Raw genomic sequence first — 19,462 nt, forward strand, 5'->3', positions numbered from 1 at the left:
ATTGTGAAATTGTCCGGAACAGAACAGGGAGGCAGGGAGACAGGTACAGGGAGTGAAAGTGCCCATTCTTGGCGTGTCTTCTTATGTGATGAGACCAGAGAAACTAAGGAATGTTAAGGTGAAGACCCTCACCTCCTCCCCATCTGAATTTGTACAGCAGAGATCTTGATCAGTAAGATAACCCATGATTATATTAGTATAGGAATATTAATGAGGTTAGTTAATAGGTGGACCGATCATTGTAAATGTCAAAATTAATAGCGGGCATAACATGCACGCTGATGTTAAAATATGTTAAAGACCATGACTTTGCAGAAAAAGGATTTAAAATGCTGAATTTTTTAAGGTAGTTTTGAAGCCCGTCAGGTGGAGCCACCCCCCCGTGCTTCCCAGCGCTGCAATAAAGAAGCGTCTGCTGAGCTGCAACGGTGCAGGTCGGTTTGTCGTGATGGCAACCTTTCGTCAACAAGTACACGTAACGACTATCAGGATTATGTAGCACGCTGCTGCTGAGGGGCCTTCGACAGGATTAGCGCTCTTGCCCTACGGATCGCTTCACTCAACCTGTTGCCCTCACTGATTCCCTCTTTTTTTCCCCCATAAGCTTCACCAGCGATCCCCAGTTCCTGCCCAGGGTCAGCCTGCACCGAGCTCGGCAGATTGTGCGCCGAGGGCTCCTTTGTGTCTCCAGAGCTGGCGGTCTCCTGTTCCACGATCCCAAACCCCACCTCGTACCTCCAGACAGCTTCTGTGCGTGCAGCGGGCGTTGAGACGGGCCTAGGGAGGTCCTGAGGGGCCGGGGTGTTGACGAAAGGTCGCCATCACGACAAACCGACCTGCACCGTTGCAGCTCAGCAGACGCTTCTTTATTGCAGCGCTGGGAAGCACGGGGGGTGGCTCCACCTGACGGGCTTCAAAATTACATTAAAAAAATCAGCATTTTATATCCTTTTTCTGCAAAGTCATGGTCTTTAACATATTTTAACATCAGCGTGCATGTTATGCCCGCTATTAATTTTGACATTTACAATGATTGGTCCACCGTATTAACTAACTTAATTAGTATTCCTATACTAATATAATCATGGGTTATCTTACTGATCAAGATCTCTGCTATACAAATTAGGATGGGGAGGAGGTGAGGGTCTTCACCTTAACATTCCTTAGTTTCTCTGGTCTCATCACATAAGAAGACACACCAAGAATGGGCACTTTCACTCCCTGTACCTGTCTCCCTGCCTCCCTGTTCTGTTCCGGACAATTTCACAATTAGCAGCAGCTTTAGCTTTGACCTTCTTCGTGAGGCAGCTGTTGTTTCTTCACCTAAGTGAGGTTTTGGATATTTCTCACTATAAGGTAAACTGATTGCATTAATACAAAGCATTAGTTATTCCTTAAGGCAATGAAGTTGTTCATTAAAAGCAATTCGTTATCAATGAAAAGTAATTATCTATTCAAAATCCAAACTTGATTATAACAGGGGGAGGTAAACGGCGGCTCAGAGAACCAAGCAGGGGCCCTCAGGAGGGGCTGTGAGACAACACAGAACATCCAAGGCACAACTGGCCAACTGCATCTCCTGGGGGGCCCTGGCACACAGCAGAGCGAGGGGGGTCGCCCAGGAGAAGCCGTTCCTCCCACCCAGGCCCTGCTCCACCGTCACCCCCATATCCAGGAGGTCTGGAGGGGCCCTGGCTCCAGCCAGAACCTCCCCTGTGGCCCTGCAAACAGCCCCGGAGGAGCCTTGGGGTGCTCTGGGAGCCCCGCAGGGGGTAACCCCCTCCCCGGGGCACCCCTTCGAGGCACTTTTTAGTGACTGCAAAGGTACAGGGACACGAGTTGAATGAATAAAACAATTGTTTATTAATTAATGCGTACGCACAGCACCCAGGAGCGAGGCTATCACCCGGCTCGGTGCCACACGCACTCCGTGTCACCCAGCGAGCCATCACCAGATCCCAGTAGGGAAGGGCCAGCTCCTGCTCCTGCCCGTGATGTGGCAAGAAACCAAGGAGCTTCCAGCCTCCCGCTTGCTTTTTTCCTTCGGGGATAGGATTCAGCGCTGCTCTTTGAGAGGAAAAACCCCGATTTCCCCCTTCTGTACTGCCTCCCGACCTCCAGAACAGCGCCCTGCAGGAAATTTTCACAGCTTGCAGGTCATTTTTTTACAAAATACTGTAAGAAACTATACAAAATATGGTAAGAAACAATCAGCTACAGACTCAAAACAATAAATCATAAGCGAAGGGCAACGAACCCTCAGTTTTAAGCAAGAGACACCAAAGCGCACACGAGCAAAGAGGAGCAGAGGAGCTTCTCCTTCGTCTGGAGGCACAGCAGAGCACCCACCGAAAGCTCTCCCACTGAGCCTACCCCAAACACCAAAAAGCACTAATATATCTGCTTTAGGGACAACTAATTTCATTTTTTCCCCGCCCCAAGGGCCGTCCAGAAAATGCCTCACAGAACACCGGCCGGGTACTGCAGCGGCGGGAATATTCCACGTTCAACCAGGCATTTTTTAGCCCGTTACCCACACGGTGAACGTCGGTAGATGGAGCGCGGGGCCTGCCCGGGCTTCGCACCCCGCTTCGCCCTCAGGAAGCCAAGGCCGAGCTCCAGCTCCAGCTCCAGCTCCAGCTCCAGCTCCAGCTCCAGCTCCAGCCTCCCCCGGCCCGGGCACAGCCGCCCCCAGCCCCCCTCAGCCGAGGCGCCCAGGGACCCCGCCGAGGAACCAGCGGAACCTTTCCTCCCGCCGCAGCGCCCCGCCGGACTCTTGCCGGTGGCACAGCGGCGGCGCGCGATGACAGGCAGCGCAGACAGCCAGTAAAAACCGACAATCCGCCCAGCGGCGCCTCGTCGCACCAATGAGCGGTGGAAGAAGGCGGGGCTACTTTCCCGGAAGTGGCTAGCGGTGCGGGGGGCAGTTGCTGGGTGGCAACGGTGGCTGAGGGAGGTCGCAGCCATGTCGGAGCGGAAGGTGTTGAACGTGAGTTTGGGGGGGGAGTTCCCCAGCGTGGGGGGTGAAGGGGGGTGTTTGTGGGGGTCCCCAGGCCGGGCTGGGCGTGGGGAGTGTTCCCTGGTCGCTGGGGTTACCCTCAGAGCCGGGGTGCTGGGGAGTCCCTCGTCGGTTTGGGGGGGTCCTGCGGTGGAGAGGGGTCCTGCGGTGGAGAGGGGTCCCTGCGGGGACTCTCAGGCTGGGAGGGGGGCGGTTGGGGTGGGGATCCTCAGGCTGGAGCTCCTGGCAGTGGTTGGAGGGGGCTGGCAGGGGCAAGAGGGTTAGGCCCGAAAATCGTGCAAGGATTGGGTGGCCTGAGGCCGAGGACAGACAGACAGACAGACATCAGAGCCTGGATCTGGCAGGGAGGGGTGGACGGGGTGTTGGGCACTGGAGACCACGCCGGGTTAGCAGGGGCACGCTGGCTCCTGCTCTGTGGAGCAGATCCCTCAGGCTGATATGGCAGCTGGGAGCCTGCCATGGTTCCCACTCCTCTGAGCGACCCTGCGCCCAGCACCACGCCTCTCTGCTCTGTCTCTGCAGAAATACTACCCGCCGGACTTCGATCCTGCGAAGATCCCAAAGCTCAAACTCCCAAAGGACCGACAGTATGTGGTGCGGCTCATGGCCCCCTTCAACATGCGGTAAGAGGGGCTGTGAGGTCGGAGGGAAGCGGCTGTAGGAGGGGGGAGTTTGCTTGGGAACCCTTTAGGCTGCAGATGCAGCAGGGGAGCTGCTGCCAGCAGCGGTTAGAGGTGACACAGGCCTGAAGAAGAGGGGTGAGGGAGAGGGAAGCGATGCTGTGGGTGGGTTTGGGGGTTGTTTGAAAAGCAGGTACTGAATTTCCAAATGAGAGAGTAACCGTTTGACACCTGGGCTGACACGGCTTGAAAATCACTTGTTTCTTCATCTATTTTTTCCCTTTTTTTTTGATGCGTTATGGACTTTTCTTTCTCCTTTTCTAGATGCAAGACGTGTGGTGAATACATCTATAAAGGGAAGAAGTTTAATGCCCGTAAGGAGACTGTTCAGAATGAGGTGTACCTGGGGCTTCCCATCTTCCGCTTCTACATCAAGTGCACGCGTTGCCTGGCAGAGATCACTTTCAAGGTGAAATATGTTCTCTGATTTCTGCCCTCTCGCTTTCTGGGGAGGTTGTGCAGTCTCTGGATGTTAGTGGGTGCTGACCCCATGGGGAGAGAAGGTGTCCCAGCCAAGCCTGAGTCTGAGCGTGTGCTTTTTGGTGTATCTTCCCTTTATCGTGGCGATTTGTAGCTCTGAAGTGTCTCCGTGGGCAGGCTGCAGCAGCAGATCAGCTGGAGCAGAACAGAAGGCCGTGGGTGATCGCCCTGTGATGTGAAGGAAATTGGGAAACGTTTGTGTGTGGCTCTGGAAGTGGCCACGGGATGGCTGGAGCAGAATTGCCCCAGTACAATGATGTTGCTGTCTTGTTTCTTCCTTAGACGGATCCTGAGAACACAGACTACACCATGGAGCATGGCGCCACTCGCAACTTCCAAGCTGAGAAGCTCTTGGAGGAAGAGGAGAAGAGAATGCAGAAGGAGAGGGAAGAGGAAGAGCTCAACAATCCCATGAAGGTATGAAAACATGACCTCCTCTGCAGAAGACAAACACCTCCTGCCCTGGCTGGCTCTCCCCAGCGAAGCAGGTGACTTTGCAGCTGTTGGTTTAGTTCCCCAGGCTCCCGAGGTATTGCTGTGCTCTGGACAGGCAGGAGACAGCTCTCTGCTCTCAGGAGGTTTTCTCCTGTGCTGGCATCTTGCCCCAGTTTCCTATTACGACCCAAAAATGAGGATGATGATGATCCTCTTGGTGCTTCCTGCGCCGTACCGGGTGGGGAGGCGGTGTTGGAGATGGCTGGCAGGTTCTGCTGTCTCGCATCAGCCTGACTTCTCTCTGGTCACCCAGGTCCTGGAGAACCGAACCAAGGACTCCAAACTGGAGATGGAGGTTCTGGAGAACCTGCAAGAGCTGAAGGAACTCAACCAGCGCCAAGCCAACGTGGACTTTGAGGCCATGCTGAAGCAGTACAAGGAGTATGAGGAGGAGCAGAAGCGCAAGGAGCAGGAGGAGGATGAGCAAGAGATGAAGTGAGCGGGCTGGAAGCGTTCATGGGTGCATGAAACCAGCCACGCTGGTCCTGGCCGGGCAGGGCTGCGTCTCACCCTGCCCTCAGCACCTCGAGAGCACTTCAGAGAGGGCCCTGCCTGAGGGGCCTGAGTTCACGGGAGCTGGGTGGGTGGGATGTGGTCCTGAGCGGGCTGGGAGGAGACTGGGGACAGTCTGTCATGGCAAAGTGTTTAGGGAGATGGAGGCGGAGGGGTTTTGGTATCGCTGGCCCATCAGGTGGGGAGATCTGGGCTGCTGCCGGGGCCTGACTCCCCCTGAGGGGTGTCCTCGTGTGGAGAGAGTGTTTCTGCGCCGGGCTGAGGCTGCGGATCTCGGTGCTGCCAACCTTCGGGCACTGCTTGAACGTGACTTCCGAAAAAGCCCCCGGGGAAGGTGGATCCCGCTGCACTGCTGCCGAATTCCAGCTCCCCCGGCGGCACATGGCACACGGCCGGCACCGCTGGGTGGCAGGGAGCCGGCTCTGACCCTCCGTGCGCGGCCTCTCTCCTCGCAGAGCCATGCTGGAGCAGGCCCAGAACCGGCGCCTGCTGGTGGACTCGGACTCGGACGAAGAGCCTGCGAAACCGCGGACGAGGCGCGTGGCCGAAATGAAACCCACGGACCTCTTGCAGGAGGTGAGTGAGGGCAGAGGCTCCTCCACCCACCGCTCCTCTTCCCCCACACCAAACCCGCCGTCCTGGGCTCCGCGTTGCCTGTTTGTGTGAAGCCCCAGCGCCCGTCACGCCTGAGCGGCTCAGAAAAGCCCGTGTCCCTGTGCACTGAGCTGAAAGGAGACGGGGATCAGTTGGTGAGTTTAGGCCGCGGCTGCTGACAAAAGGCTGGGAGGGAGCTGCCCCCCCCCCGCCTCGCTCGGGACGTGGCTGCCCTTTCAGCTCGCAAAGAACAGCCTCGCCTGTTCTTCGGGCGTGATCTCAGCGCTCTGAAAACGACAGCGATGAAGCGCCTGCCTGGGACAGCCTCTGCTTTGGTTCGGTTTTGTCCGTGCTGGAGACGTGCGGAACAAAAGAGCTTTCAGGGCTTGCGAGGGCGGGATTATCCCCGCAGCCAGGCCCCTGCGCTGCTGCTCTCTCCATCCGTGTCCGCGGGGACCCTCTGTCCGGCCGGAGGAATCAAAGCTGCCGTGGCTCTAAGCCGGCCTGAGGTTAATCCGAGCCGTGTTCCCTGGCCCGGCACTAATCCTCGTGCCCGGGGGAGGCGGAGGCAGCGGCTGGACCACCTGCAGGCACACGGTGCTGGCCGGCAGACGTCGTGCGGCCCCGTGGCGTGCGTCTGCCTCCTCGGCGTCCCCGGGCCAGCCCGCTGCCGCACGAGGCTGGGTTGAACTGCCGCAGGCAGCGGGACCTTTGTCTCCAAGGGTTGTTTTGCCGCCATTTAGATCCGTATCCCTCTGGTTTGTCTAGTTTATGCCGGTTGCTGCGGGGGGAGAATACTCCGAGCGGCTATCCTTGTGTCTCTTGCTCTTTGTGCTGATGTTTTTACCACTCCTCCTTCTCCCCCATCCCTCTGCCTCCCTTCCAAGGCCAGGGCACCCTAACCCCCCCCCTGCTCTACTCTGCAGGACCCTCAGCCCCAGAGTAAGAAGCTGAAGACTGAGAGCTGGGAGCGGAGCGTGGGCAAATTGAACACCAAGCCCCAGCTGGCCGGGCTGGTCACAGTGAGGAAGCAGAAGCCGGGTCCTACCCTGGCTAACGGCACAGAGAACCAAGGCACCACGGCCAACACCGGTAACTGCCCACGTAGGGATGGGGTGGCCTGAGCTGGGCCATCAGGGAGGGATCTGGCAGCACCCAGTGGTGCTGAGCTCTGTCTTCAGAGCCTGGATGCTCACAGGTCAAGTCCTTGTGGGACAGATGGGGCCATGTTGGTGTGAGAACAGGGGCTTTTCACTGTTTCCAAGAGAAGTCCTGATGGAGGAGAGGTTCCTTCCTGGTCCTTGGTGGTAAGCCAAGGCCTTGGAGACAGACTGCCAGGGCCAGAAGCTCCAAAACAGCTTCTCGTTGTGCAGATACGGTGCTGGGAACCGTCACAACAGCGAGATACGAATGTAAAAGCAAGAAGATTGCTTTGGTTTGGGGCCTGATTGTAAAACCTGCCGAACTGTAGGAATGTGGAAGCTTTAAAGTGGTGAAAACAAGCAGACAGGCTTTCCAGCACCTCATCGTTCACTGCCCCAGGAAGCCAGAGGACCCCAGATTTGGGGAAGGAGCCGATGAATTCATAGATTCTGGGCTGATTGGTCCTAAGCCTTTGGCTTAGTAAGTCCCTCTGCCCTCAGGGGGTCCCCGGGGAAGGACAGCTCTCGGAGCTGCCCCATTTTTGACAGGCTTTCCCCAGCCCCACCTGCTCCTGGCAGGGTCTTTTCAGCCAAATTATGCTGGAGGAGCTGCCCATCGTTCAAGGACTCTGCCGGTGACGCTGCCTCGCGCTTGCAGCTGGCACCTTGCGTGCTCAGAGCCGAGCGCTGGCTCCTCTCCTCCTTTCCAGTGGCTGAAATCTCCCGGGGGGTTGCGGAGGGAAGAAGGGAGTTTCGCAGACCTTGGGCCAACCTTGCTGCCTCTTCCCCTTGCCGCAAGGCGGGAGCGGGAGGCTCCAGCCGAGGGAGGGGGGGGGAGTGCGGGGTCTCCTTGTCTGCCTGATTTAACCTTGTTGGCCTCGTCGAGATTCGGGCTGGGGGCGGGGGGACGAGGCAGCGCTCGGGCTCTGGCTCCAGCTGCCTTGTCTCCAGCTGCGAGCAGGCTGGTGTTTCCGCGCGGCTGGTTGTGCCGCGCCGGCGGGGTTGGCCTGCCGTGGCCGTACCTGATGGTCCCTGCTCTCTCTCCCTCGGCTTCCAGGCTCGTTTCCCACAGCAACGGGCACCACGTCCTCCCTCGGCTTGTTGGGGGCGTATTCGGACAGCGAGGACAGCGCGAGTGACTGATGAGGGACCGAGCCAGCCCAGAGCAGGCCTGTCCCCCCGCTCCAGCCGACAGCAGCTGCTCTCCAGAGCCCCACGCAGCGCTGGCATCGCAGCCCTTGGGCCCCGGGGGGTTTCCAAGGCCATCTGGAGTCCCAGCGTCTTCCCCCTGCCCCGGCCTGGGGCATTTGTTCATCCTCCAACAGCGACGAGGCCCCCACCACCACCGGCAGGCGGAACCCGGGTGAGCCGGTCGGGAAGATGGCTTCCTCATCGGAGGGGATCCAGCGGAGAGCCCCAACGCCACCTCAGGCTGGCTGTGCCCAAACCCGGCTTCCAGCCAGCCCCAGGAGCACAAGGTGTCCCAGCCCCGCACCCAGAATGTGTTGGGAAGCGCCAGGGCCAGCCAGGACTCTGTGGTTTCTCCGTTCCGGCCTCACCCCCACGCTGGTGGCGCCTGGGCTTTGGGATGCGCTGGCCCACGGCGCTCAAGGGACCTCAGGGCCTTCCTTCCCTCCTGCCCCCCATCCCTGCAGGGAGCAGGGGGGAGGCAGGAGCTCAGCACCCCTCTTTTGCTGCGGGAAGACCCACCACCACCACTTCTCTGGCCCCGGGTGTCTCCTGACCCCTCCTTGTGGGGCTCAGATCCCCTTTGTGGGGTGAGCCCCAAATCCCCCATTTGCTGTTTGAGACCACGTTCTACAGCAGGGACCCAGGGGGGCTCCTCTAGCCCCACCCTGCGGGGACAGGGCTGTCCTGGCAGGGCTGCCACCAGCCTCCTTCCCCTGCCCAAGTCCTCCCGCACCCCAGCCCTGTGTCGTCCCCCCCTCACCGTGACAGCTTGGTGACAAACCCCTCCCCACCGTTCGGAGAGCAATTGGGTTTGCTCGACTTGCCGGCAGCCACGACCTGGTAATAAATTGGATGTGTCAGAGCCAGTTGCTTCTTTATCTTCCAGAGCAGCCATTTGTAGGTGGGCAGTGGGTCCTGCCCTCGCAGGTCTGACTGGGGGCAGCCCCAGGGCCCCCCCCCTCCCCCCAGTTACAAGGCTCCATGCACCCATCAGAAGGAGTGACCCACCCTGGAGTGTCCAACCAGGCCTCGGGCTGAGGCATTTCATCAAGGCACCCACCTCGGAGCTAATTAACCCGCTCAAAAATGCCTCTGTGGCCTGGGCCGGGGGCTGGGGGGGCATTTCTGAGAGCGGGGGAGAAAAGGCAGCTCCCCCTCCCCTCCCCTCCCCGTTCCCAATTAGCATTCTTCGCACATGCGTCGTAATTAGCTTCTTCAAATATTAATGCTGGGTATCGGGCTCAGCCCTGGGGTTTGTGTTGGGTGAGGTTGATCAGGAGCTGCTCTGTGGGGCTGAGCAAAGCCGGGGGACCCCCTGCCCACACTGTCGTGTCCCCCCCCAGTCGTGTCCTGCTCCTGCATGTGTGCCCCCCACCAGCTCCTTGTACCCCCACACACCCCCCATGCCGAGATCCCAGGAGAGGGACCTTTGTTCTGGGAAGAGACAATACAAGGAGCCAAGTCGGGGCATGGCTGGGGGGTCCCCGGCCCTCCTGCCCCCCCCCCCCATGTGGTCCCTAAGGCTCCCCCCAAACCCTGGGGCAGAAGGGGAGGCAGGGCCCCCCCCCTGCCCCCCGGGACAAGCTCCGTGGAGGGGAGTGGGTGACCCTGCAGCTGGGGGGGACTCCATGTTCCCCCCCAGACTCCCGAAGCCCCCGGGCTCGGCTCCCCCCCAGCCCCTTCCCTGTGCCCCGACCCCCCCCACCAGGGGCAGCCCAGAGGGGCCAGGGCGGGGGGTCCTACAGCCGGTGGGCCGCCCTCCGGGGGATCCTGGTGACCCCCCCCCCCTTTTCCCCTTGTCACACGGGAAGGGGGGGGGGGCCGTCCCCGTGTCACTTGGTGGTCCCGGTGACCCCCGTCACCGCGGAGGGGGGGTGGCCACCCTTCCCCTCCCGGTGCTCCCCCGCCGGGAGCGGCGTGTCCCCCTTGTCGCCCCCCGCGGGGTCCCTGTGTCCCCCCTCGCCCCCAACGACACCCCCCCCCCCCCCCCGCGAGTCTCCCGCCCCGGGCCGGTGCCCCCCGGCGAGGCGGGCGCGGGGCGGGGGGGCGGGGGTGTTGGGGGGGGGGGGGGGGGGCCGGGGGCTCCGGTCCGCGCCGCGCGCGGCGGCGACACAAAGCGGCTCCCGGCGGCAGCGGCGGCGGCGGCGGCGGGGGGGTCCCGGCGCGCCCGCGGTCCCGGTGCCGGGCGGCCCCGCCATGGCCAAGTGGCTCCGGGAGTACCTGGGCCGGGGGGCCCGGCGCTCCCCTCCCCGCCCGCCCCAGCCCGACTACAGCGGCGGCGAGCGCCGCCCCACCGGCACCGGGAGCGGGGCCCCCCCCGCCGCTCCCCCCGGCGCTGCCCTCCGCGGCCCCGCTGCCTCCCCCCGGCACCGGCTGGTGCGGGTGGGGGGCGCGGGGCCGGGGGGCGGCCCCCGCCGGCTGGAGCAGGTAGGAGCGGGGGGCACCGGGGGGCAGCGGGGCGGGGGGGTGGGGGGGGCAGTGGGGCAGGACCCGGAGGGAAGCGTGGGCACCGGAGGGGGGGGGGGGGGGGCAGCGAAAGGGCTGGGGGTGCAGTGGGGCAGCGGGGGTGGGCTGGGGAGAGGAAGGGGGGGGGGACACCGAGAGCAGGACCCGGGGGAACGGGGGGACCGGAGAGGTGTGAGTGGGGTAAGGGGGGAGGCGGGGGGGCTGGGGAGCAAGAACCGGGAAGACCGGGGGTCACAAAAGGGATGGGGGGGGGGGGGGGAGATGGGGAACAGGGAGTGGGGACCGAGAGGGGCTGAGGAGAAGGACCGGGGGTACCGCAGGGGGCTGGGGACGGGGAACCGGGGAGAGCCGAGGGGTCGTAGGGGGGGCAGTGGGGCACCCGGCGGAGGACCTGGGGTCGCTGGGAGAGGGCACTGGTGGGAAGGCTGGGGTTGATGGAGTCACTGGGAGAGGGGGAAGGGGAAAGGGGTCGGGGGACAAAGGGACCAGGTGGGAGGGAGTGGGGAAAGGGCTGAGGACACCCGTATCGGGGAGCTGGGGGAGCCTGCAGGGTCCTGGGGGGGCGACCCGGGGACTGGGGAGCTGGGTGGGGGTGAGTGGGGGTCCCATCCCACCCAGTGCACCCACCCGCAGGGCCCCGGGGAGAGTGAGTACTCGGAGCCCTTCGAGGGGGAGCAGGACCCAGCGCCCGAGGGTGGCTGCGAGGAGCCCGGCGAGGCCACAGGTGGGTGACACCCCGGGCGCACCCCACCCCACCCCCCCCCCCAGCACCCAGCCCGGCGGGGGGGGGTCCCGCGGCCAGGGTGCCTTTCCCCCCCGTCCTGGCCCTGCCACCTCTCCCAGCCCCGCCTGTCCCCAGGGTGCCCGCAGCAGGGCGAGGGCCGGCGGGCCAGGCCGCGGCGGGGACCCCAACTCTACGACACCCCCTACGAGGAGTGGGAGACGGCAGGGGAGGGCTCGGGGGTGCCCACCGCCCGGGAGAGCCGCCTGCCCCGCGACGACGAGCGCCCGGCCGACGAGTACGACCAGCCCTGGGAGTGGAAGAAGGATCACATCTCGCGGGCGTTCGCAGGTGACGGCATGCTGGGGGGCTGGGTGCCACCCTGGGGTCCCCCAGCTCCCGTGGGTACCACTCCTACCCCCCCCCCCCCCCCAGCACCCATGGGTCCCACCCTTGGGGGCAATGGGACACCATGACAAGGCAGAGCCATGGTGGGGACATTTGGCATATTCCTTTGTGATCTGGTGCTGAGCAGCCAGCAGCAGGCAGGGGTGCTGGGACCCCGCGGCGGAGTGACACCCCCTCTTTGCCCCCACAGTGCAGTTTGAGAGCCCCGAGCGCTCCCCCAGCCTGTCCCGGCAGCTGCCGCGGCCCCCCCGGCCCCCCGCAGGTGCCAGGCCAAGCTGTCCCCCCAGCCCCAGGCACGTGGACACCTCGCTGCCCCTGGAGAAGCAGGCGTGAGTCTGGGGGTCTGTGGGGGTTCCTCCTCTACGGGGTGACATCAGCATCCCAGTCACACACCATGGCCTGGAGGAAGCCCTTCGGGGTGGAGAATCCCTCACAGCTGGGTCCCCATGGTCTGGAGGGTGCCCCATGGTGTGGTTGGGTGCCCCATGGCGTGGTTGGGTGCCCCATGGCATGGATGTGTCCCCATGGAGTGGAGGGTGCCCTATGGCATGGATTGATGCCCATGGCATAGAGGGTCCTCATGGGGTGGAGGGTGCCCCATGGTGTGGTTGGTCCCTTTGATGTGGTTGGGTCCCCCATGGCAGGGATGGGTCCCCATGGGGTGGAGGGTGCCCAATGGCATGGAGAGGTCCCTTTGGCATGGAGGGTGCCCCACAGCCTGGATGGGTCTCCATGGAGTGGAGGGTGCCCCATAGTGTGGTTCATCCTTTTGACGTGGTTGGGTGCCCAACGGCATGGCAGGATCCCCATGGCAGAGAGGGTCCCCACGGCGTGGATGGTCCCCATGGCGTGGGTGGTCCCTTTGCGCAGCCGGGTGCCCCACGCCGTAGTTGGTCTCCATGACGCAGAAGGTGCCCCACGGCACGGACAAGTCCCCGTGGGGTGGACGGGTCCTCATGCCACGGAGGGTGCCGCACGGTGCAGATGGGTCCTGGGGCCCCAGCGCTCTGTGGTGGGGTGCCGGGTGCTGACTGCCGGGGTGCCGCGCCACCGGGGTGACGCACGCTGCCGCGCAGGTGGTACCACGGCCCCATCGGGCGGGCGGGCGCCGAGACGCTGCTGGCGCTGTGCCGCGAGGGCAGCTTCCTGGTGCGGGACTGCGAGACCAGCCCCGACGACTACTCGCTCTCCCTCAGGTGGGTGGGGAGAGCCCTGGGGACAACTGAGGCGGGGGGGGGGGTCCACGGTGGCGGTGTCTGGGCGGAGGGGCCGGGCTATGAGCGTGGTGCTTGCATCCACGTGCTGGCGCGTGTTGGCGTGTTCCCCCGTGATCCCCGTCGATGGTGCAAGGGTGGCCAGGCCGTGCGCTGCGTGCCTCAGTTTCCCTTCCCCGCCCGCAGGAGCAGCCATGGCTTCGTGCACGTGAAGCTCACGCGGACGCGGGAGCAGCACTTCACGCTCGGCCGCGCCGGGGCCGCCTTCCCCTCGGTGCCCGAGGCCGTGCGGCACTACACGGCGCGGGCGCTGCCCGTCCGCGGCGCCCGCCACCTCTCCCTGCTTTACCCCGTGGCTGTGCAGCCCCTGTGAGCCCCAGCGCCGCCGGGGACCCCCCAGCTGTGCCCCCCCCCTCCCCCCCATCCCGGTCCCACAGCGAAGCACCCCCATTAAAGTCCGACGTGCAGCCCCTGCTCACTGTGTGCTCTGCAGCATGGCGGCGTGGCGACGCTCTGGTCCCTCTTGAGGCTCAACTCCATGGTTCCTCTGGGTGAAGGCATGGTCGCTCTGCCGCCAGGTCCCATCCTGGTCCCACCATGTGGGCTCCTGCCCTTGTGCCTGCTCCCACCACCTCCCGCCGGGAGCCCAGGGGTCTCGGCAAGGGAGGGGGTGTCTGGATGTGCCCCCCCCCCCCCCCCCGTCACCGTCACGCTTGGCCTCGGGGACAAAACATGGGGGTGGCATTGCCATCGACCGCACATAAGCTCGCCTGCATGGTGGGGGGGGGATCTGATGGTGCTGGCCCCCCCCCAGGGGGTCCGTGCGTGGGGAGTGGGTGCTTCCCGCGTGGCCGGCGCAGCTCTCGCCTGCCGGGTGCCGGCGCGAAACGAGGCCACGGGACCGCAGAGTGGCTTCCCTGAAATGGGGGGGGTGGGGGGGGGGGGGGGTGGAGGGCCCCCAGGAGCCTGCTGCCCCCCCCCCCCCGCCCCAGCCACACGGCACACGAGCTGCCCACGCTGGGTGCTCTGGGGGGGCACCGGATGCCGCGGGGTGGGTGCTGCGGCGGCCGCAGAGAAGACGGCGAGCGGCGTGGCAGGATGCTGCGAAACAGGGGGTTTGGGGGCTTTTCCTGCGGAAAGGCAGAGCTTGGGGTGGGGGTGTGATCCCACTCACGCCGGGGGTACGGCTCCTCTCAGGGCTGGGGGGCGGTGGGGGGGCCCTGTGCCCGCTGTAGCCCTCCTGGTACATGTTGTCATCCATCACCGCGGGGGCCGGCGGCAGCTTCTTGGGGGCCCGCGCTGAGTGGGGCAGCGTGTTCATGTAGATGTTGGAGTCTGGGGGGGGGCAGTGGGTGTCGGGGGGGGGGGCTCAGGGCCTGATATGGCCAGCCCTGCCCCCCCCCCCCCCCCGAGACATGGCACGGTGGCCGGCACATCTAGGGGACCCTCAAGGGGACCCACTGGGTGTCCCCAGCCCTGGGAGGTGCCTGGGGTGAGCCCCGATGAGCAGGCAGGGTGCAGCAGGCGGGGGGGGGGGGGGGGGTACGGGCATGGGGGTATTTGGGTATGGGGCAGCATGCAGGGGGTATTTGGGGAAGGGCTTGAGGGTATTTGGGCATGGGGCAGAGAGGCACGGGGGTGTTTGGGGACGGGGTATTTGGGGATGGGGTTACCTGAGTTCCTGCGGCAGCGCCGGTGGGCGAGGAGGGCCAGCCCCAGGAGGAAGGCTGTGCCCCCCAGGGCCCCCGCCAGCCCCCATGCCAGCCCTGCAAGCACACCCAGCTGGGGCCACCGCCTCGGCACCGCTGGCACCCGGGCACCCGGGCACCGGGGTGGAGGGGACAGTGGGGACAGCAGGGCCACACTTACCCGCCTGATGCCCTCCATCAGCTGCTGCCGGTGAGGGAAAGCAGTCAGGATGTCCCTGTCCCCATCCCTGTCCCCGGTCCCCATCTCTGTCCTCATCCCTGTCCCCATCCCTGTCCCCATCCCTGTCCCATCCCCCCTGCACTGTGGCCACCGCAAACCCACCAGCCATCTCCCTCCATGGACCCCATCAACCGCCACGGTGATGCCACCTCCCAGGGACCCCGTCAACCCCCACCACGACGCCGTGTTCCAGGGACCCCACCGAGCCCCCCAGCACCCCCCAGCACGGCCCCCCGTACCTGTGCTGACGCTGAGCAGGGTGCCGTTGCCGGTGGCCTTGCTATGGTGGGGGATCTCGAGGGTGACCCGGCAGAGGTATCGCCCGGCGTCGTCCCCCTGTGCCTGGAGGAGGCTGAGGGTGGCACAGGGGGGGTGCCAGGCCAGGTGGAGGCGAGGGGTGCATTGGACCAGGGGGACAGGGACAGTGGGCTCAGGCGGGTGGCACACAGCACCCCACGCTCTGTGTCCTTCACCCACTCGAGCCGGAGCAGTTGCCAGGGCTCGGCCACCAGCACCCGGCACCCCAGGGCCACCCTGTCACCTGCCATCACCTGCACCTCGCCCGGATCCTGGCTCACCTGCAGGGCGCCCGCTGCCAGGAACAGCACCCGTGTCACGGGGGGGCTGTCACCCCCCACCCCGGCCGTCCCCAGGGCCACCCATGGGGGTGAGGGTGCTGGGGCACCCCAGGGACGGGGAGCCAGGCTTGCTGCCTGCGTGTCCTTCCTCACCGCTACCTCCGGCCACACACCGCTCTGCACGTCCCCATCCTGTCCCCGCCACCTCTGTCCCCTTCTTGTCCCCACACACGCTATCTGACCCCATCCTGTCCCCTCCTATGTCCCCCCATCCGTCATCACCTACTCTGTCATGTCCCCCCCACCACAGCCAGGTCACCCACCTCTGTCCACCCACCCATCCCCATCCTATCCCCCTGTCTGTCCCTCCATGTCCCCAACCCCTCTCTGGTTCCCCCTCAGGACAAATGTCCCCAGCAGCCCCCCTGTCCCGATCATCATGCAGGGGCCAGCCTGAGCCCAGTGCCCCCCCCCCCCCGTGCCCCCCAAACAGCCTGTCCCCAACCCCACAGCCAGCCCAGGGTCCCAGGCACTGTCCCCTCTGTCCCCCACAGCCAGCCCTGTCCCCCCACTCACCGCCAAGGAGGAGGGTGAGGACCCTGAGTCCCCACATCCCCACACCAGTGCTAGTACAGCCACCCTGCTCTGAGGGGGCACGTCCCCGAGGGGTCCCTGTCCCCAAGCTGTCCTCGTCACCCAAAGTGTGTCTGTCCCCGAAGCCTCCTGGTCCTTAGTCACCCAGGCTGTCTCGCAGTGACGCCACGGCTTCCTGCCACCACGCTGCGCAGCGCTGGGGAGGGGGACGGGGATGGGGATGGGGACGGGGATGGGGACGGGGACAGGGGACAGGATGGGGATGAGGACAGGGACAGGCGACAGGGATGGGGACAGGAATGGGGACAGGGATGGGGGACACCATCCAGACCAAGGGCAGCGGATGGCACCTCCTTGGGCCCCCAGCCTGGGCAAGGGGTCCCAGATCGACTCCAGCCTGGCCCCACGTGTGGGGACATGCCACCCAGGGACCACCGCTGTGACGCCCCCCCGGAGGGGGCCACATCCTGACCCCAATGCAGGCTGGGTGGCCCAGCATGGCCTCACTGGGAGGGCAGGGGTCCCATACTGGGAGACACCCACCCCCAGCGTGCCAGTGCCCCCACCCCAGCACCCTGCGGCTCCTGTGCCCTATCCCTGGGGGGCCCAGAGCTGCCCCTGCCTTGGGGTAGGGGGTCCCCAGACCCACAGGGGCTCATGGCCCCCCATCCCCGGGAGGTGCTGGTTTGGGAGGGTGCCGGCGGGTCTCCCTCTCGGGGGGGGGGGGCATGTTCCTGGCGGGGGGGGGGGGGTGTGTGTCTCAGGCTCCTCCATGCTCGGGGGGTGGCGGGATCCAGCCCCGGGGGAGGTTTCAGCCGCCCCCATCCCCGGACTACATCTCCCAGCATGCCGCGGGGGGCGGCGCACCGGGCCACGCCCCCAGGCAGTCCCCGGCGGCCGGACTACGCTTCCCGTCGTGCCCCGCGGCCGGGAGGGGAGGGGCGGGGCGGGGCGGGGGGCGCCGCTCCCCCTTTGTTGGTGTCGGCGGGGCCGAGCGGCGGCGGGGCCGGCCCGGTATGGGCGACCAGGTGGGGCCGGGCCGGGCCGGGCGGGGGGCGAGGGGGGGCTGGAGGGGCTGGAGGGAGGGGGCTGGAGCCGGGGGAGGGAGGGATGGGGTGGGGGAGATGGAGGAAGGGGGATGGAGGGAGGAGGGAGGGAGGGGTGGAGGAAGAGGAGATGCAGGATGGAGGAAGGAGGGAGGGAGGGAGGAAGGAGGGAGGGAGGGAGGGAGGGGTGGAGATAGCGGGGTGGAGGAAGAGGAGATGGAGGGATGGAGGAAGGAGGGAGGGAGGGAGAGGGACGGAGGAAGGAGGGAGGGGTGGAGATAGAGGGATGGAGGAAGAGGAGATGGAGGGATGGAGGAAGAGGAGATGGAGGGATGGAGGAAGAGGAGATGGAGGGATGGAGGAAGAGGAGGTGGAGGGAGGGAGGGATGGAGAGGGAGGGCTAGAGGAAGAGGAGATGGAGGGATGGAGGGAGAGGAGGTGGAGGGATGGAGGAAGAGGAGGTGGAGGGATGGAGGGAGTGGGGTAGGAGGGATGGAGGGAGTGGGGTTGGAGGGGATGAAGGTCTGGAGGAAGGAGGTGCGGAGGAAGGAAGGATGCAGGGGTTAAGGATGGCAAAGGAGGGGTGCGGGAGGGAGGGAAGGGGGGATGGGAGATGGCGGGGTGCAGGGCTGTCCCCCCTCGCTGCCCTCACTCCGCTCTCACGCACACACACGCTCTTGCCAAGTCATCCCGCTCCCGCCATGCCGGCAGAGCCCTGGCTGCTGGCGCCTGGCACGCCTGGGCCCGACCGGGACGGGGAGCCAAGGGGGGGCTGGGGGGGGGGGCAGAGGGGAGGTAGGGGCCGGGGGGTGCTGACGACGGGCCGGGGGGGCCGGGCAGGAGGCTCTGCGGAAGATCATCACCACCTTGGCCGTGAAGAATGAGGAGATCCAGAACTTCATCTACTCCCTCAAGCAGATGATGCAAAATGTGGAGGTACCCGGGACACCCCCCCCCCCCCGTGACCCCCACCCTCTCCTTGGGGACCCCCAGCCCCACCCTGGGGTCTCGCACCCGGGTGGGGTGGCACCCGCTGACACCCCGGGCGTTGTGACCAGGCCAACTCGTCGCGGGCGCAGGAGACCTGGAGGGGGAGTTCCAGTCGCTGTACGCGCTGCTGGACGAGCTGAAGGACGAGATGCTGATGAAGATCAAGCAGGACCGCGCCAGCCGCACCTACGAGCTGCAGGTGACCACCCACCCTGCGTGCGTGTGTGTGTGTGTGTGTGTGTGTGTCCCACCCACCAGCACCCTCGCCCACCGCTGCCCATCTCCCCCTCCCCACGCCAGGCCCAGCTTGCGGCGTGTGCCAAGGCCTGGAGAGCTCGGAGGAGCTGCTGGAGGCGGCCAACCAGGCCCTGGGGACGGCCAACCACCATGACTTCCCCCAGGTGAGTCCCCAGTGGCACGGGGGGATGTCCCCGTCTGACTGCTGCCTGCGCTGGGGGTGTCCCGACCCCCCCCTTGCCGACCAGTCAATGCCACCCTGGGGCTGCGCTCACCCCGGGCGGGCACCCTCCTTTCTTTCTGCGCTGGGCACTGGGGCGACGCTGGGCTGGCTGTGCCCGCTGCGGGGCTGGGTGGGAGCACGGAGACCCCCTCGGGGTGATCCCTGACCTGCCCGAAGCCACCTGGTGCCCCCTTTCCCCTGAGACAAAGGGACACCATGGCAGGGATACGGGGGGCACCGGCGGGCGCCTGGGATGCTGTGCCATGGGGGTGCTGCGGCGGGGGTGCTGTGCCGCGGGGGTGCCGTGGCGGGGATGCAGGGGGGGGGCTGCGCCGTGGGGTACCGCAGGGATGCTGAGCTGCTGGGGTACCGCAGCGGGGACGTGGGCACGCTCTGCCGCGCTGGCACCAGAGCGGGGGTCCGGGCACGCACCGCGCTGGCTCCTGCCACTGCTGTCTTACCTGCTTTTATTTTTTTCTCCTCCTCTTTCCCTCTGCGCTCGCAAGGCTGCCAAACAGATCAAGGATAGGTACGGCACCCCCGTGCCCCCCCAGTCCCACTAACCCACAGCCCCCCCAGTCCCACTAACCCACCCCCCCCCCCCCCTCCTCCCAGCCAGGGCCCCTTGGCGGGTGGCCCCGTGGGTGCTGGGGTTGCTCTGCCCACCCACGGCGGCGCAGGGCAGGGGGTGAGCGGTCAGGGCTGGGTGGGTGTTTGGTTTCTTGCCCCGCTGACCCTTGTCCCCGTGTGTGTGTCCCGTCCCCCCCCCCCGGCAGCGTGACGATGGCACCCGCCTTCCGCCTCTCGCTTAAGGCCAAGGTGAGCGACAACATGAGCCACTTGATGGTGGATTTTGCCAGGAACGCCGCCTGCTCCAGGCCCTCGCCTTCCTGCCAGGTATCACTGCGGGCAGCGGGTCGTGGGGACACGGGGGGGACGGGA

General features: G+C 65.3%; 3 protein-coding genes across 3 annotated transcripts in view; all 3 read left to right on the top strand.

The window, feature by feature from the left end:
• The first annotated feature begins 2,948 nt into the window (after positions 1-2,948).
• YJU2 (YJU2 splicing factor homolog) lies at positions 2,949-8,649 on the top strand. Its single transcript, XM_086477511.1, has 8 exons — positions 2,949-2,989; positions 3,542-3,642; positions 3,964-4,108; positions 4,462-4,596; positions 4,928-5,109; positions 5,643-5,763; positions 6,708-6,873; positions 7,981-8,649. Exons 1-8 carry the CDS (start codon positions 2,966-2,968, stop codon positions 8,064-8,066), a joined length of 960 nt encoding a protein of 319 aa, XP_086333637.1. The 5' UTR covers positions 2,949-2,965; the 3' UTR covers positions 8,067-8,649.
• A 1,661-nt stretch (positions 8,650-10,310) lies between these two features.
• Positions 10,311-13,296, top strand: SHD (Src homology 2 domain containing transforming protein D). Its single transcript, XM_086477636.1, has 6 exons — positions 10,311-10,541; positions 11,214-11,304; positions 11,440-11,652; positions 11,900-12,038; positions 12,786-12,905; positions 13,110-13,296. The coding sequence occupies exons 1-6, from the start codon at positions 10,311-10,313 to the stop codon at positions 13,294-13,296; spliced, it is 981 nt and encodes a 326-aa protein (XP_086333762.1).
• Positions 13,297-17,516: 4,220 nt separating this feature from the next.
• Positions 17,517-19,462, top strand: part of FSD1 (fibronectin type III and SPRY domain containing 1) — a 4,129-nt gene continuing 2,183 nt past the window's right edge. The window contains 9 exon segments of the mRNA XM_086477748.1: positions 17,517-17,531; positions 17,911-18,006; positions 18,129-18,147; positions 18,150-18,259; positions 18,361-18,382; positions 18,385-18,461; positions 19,027-19,049; positions 19,297-19,373; positions 19,376-19,417. Coding sequence (XP_086333874.1) covers positions 17,517-17,531; positions 17,911-18,006; positions 18,129-18,147; positions 18,150-18,259; positions 18,361-18,382; positions 18,385-18,461; positions 19,027-19,049; positions 19,297-19,373; positions 19,376-19,417 — 481 coding nt within the window.

Source organism: Leptosomus discolor, chromosome 24 (genome assembly GCF_034619465.1).
Source record: "Leptosomus discolor isolate bLepDis1 chromosome 24, bLepDis1.hap2, whole genome shotgun sequence".
Lineage (NCBI taxonomy): Eukaryota > Metazoa > Chordata > Aves > Leptosomiformes > Leptosomidae > Leptosomus > Leptosomus discolor.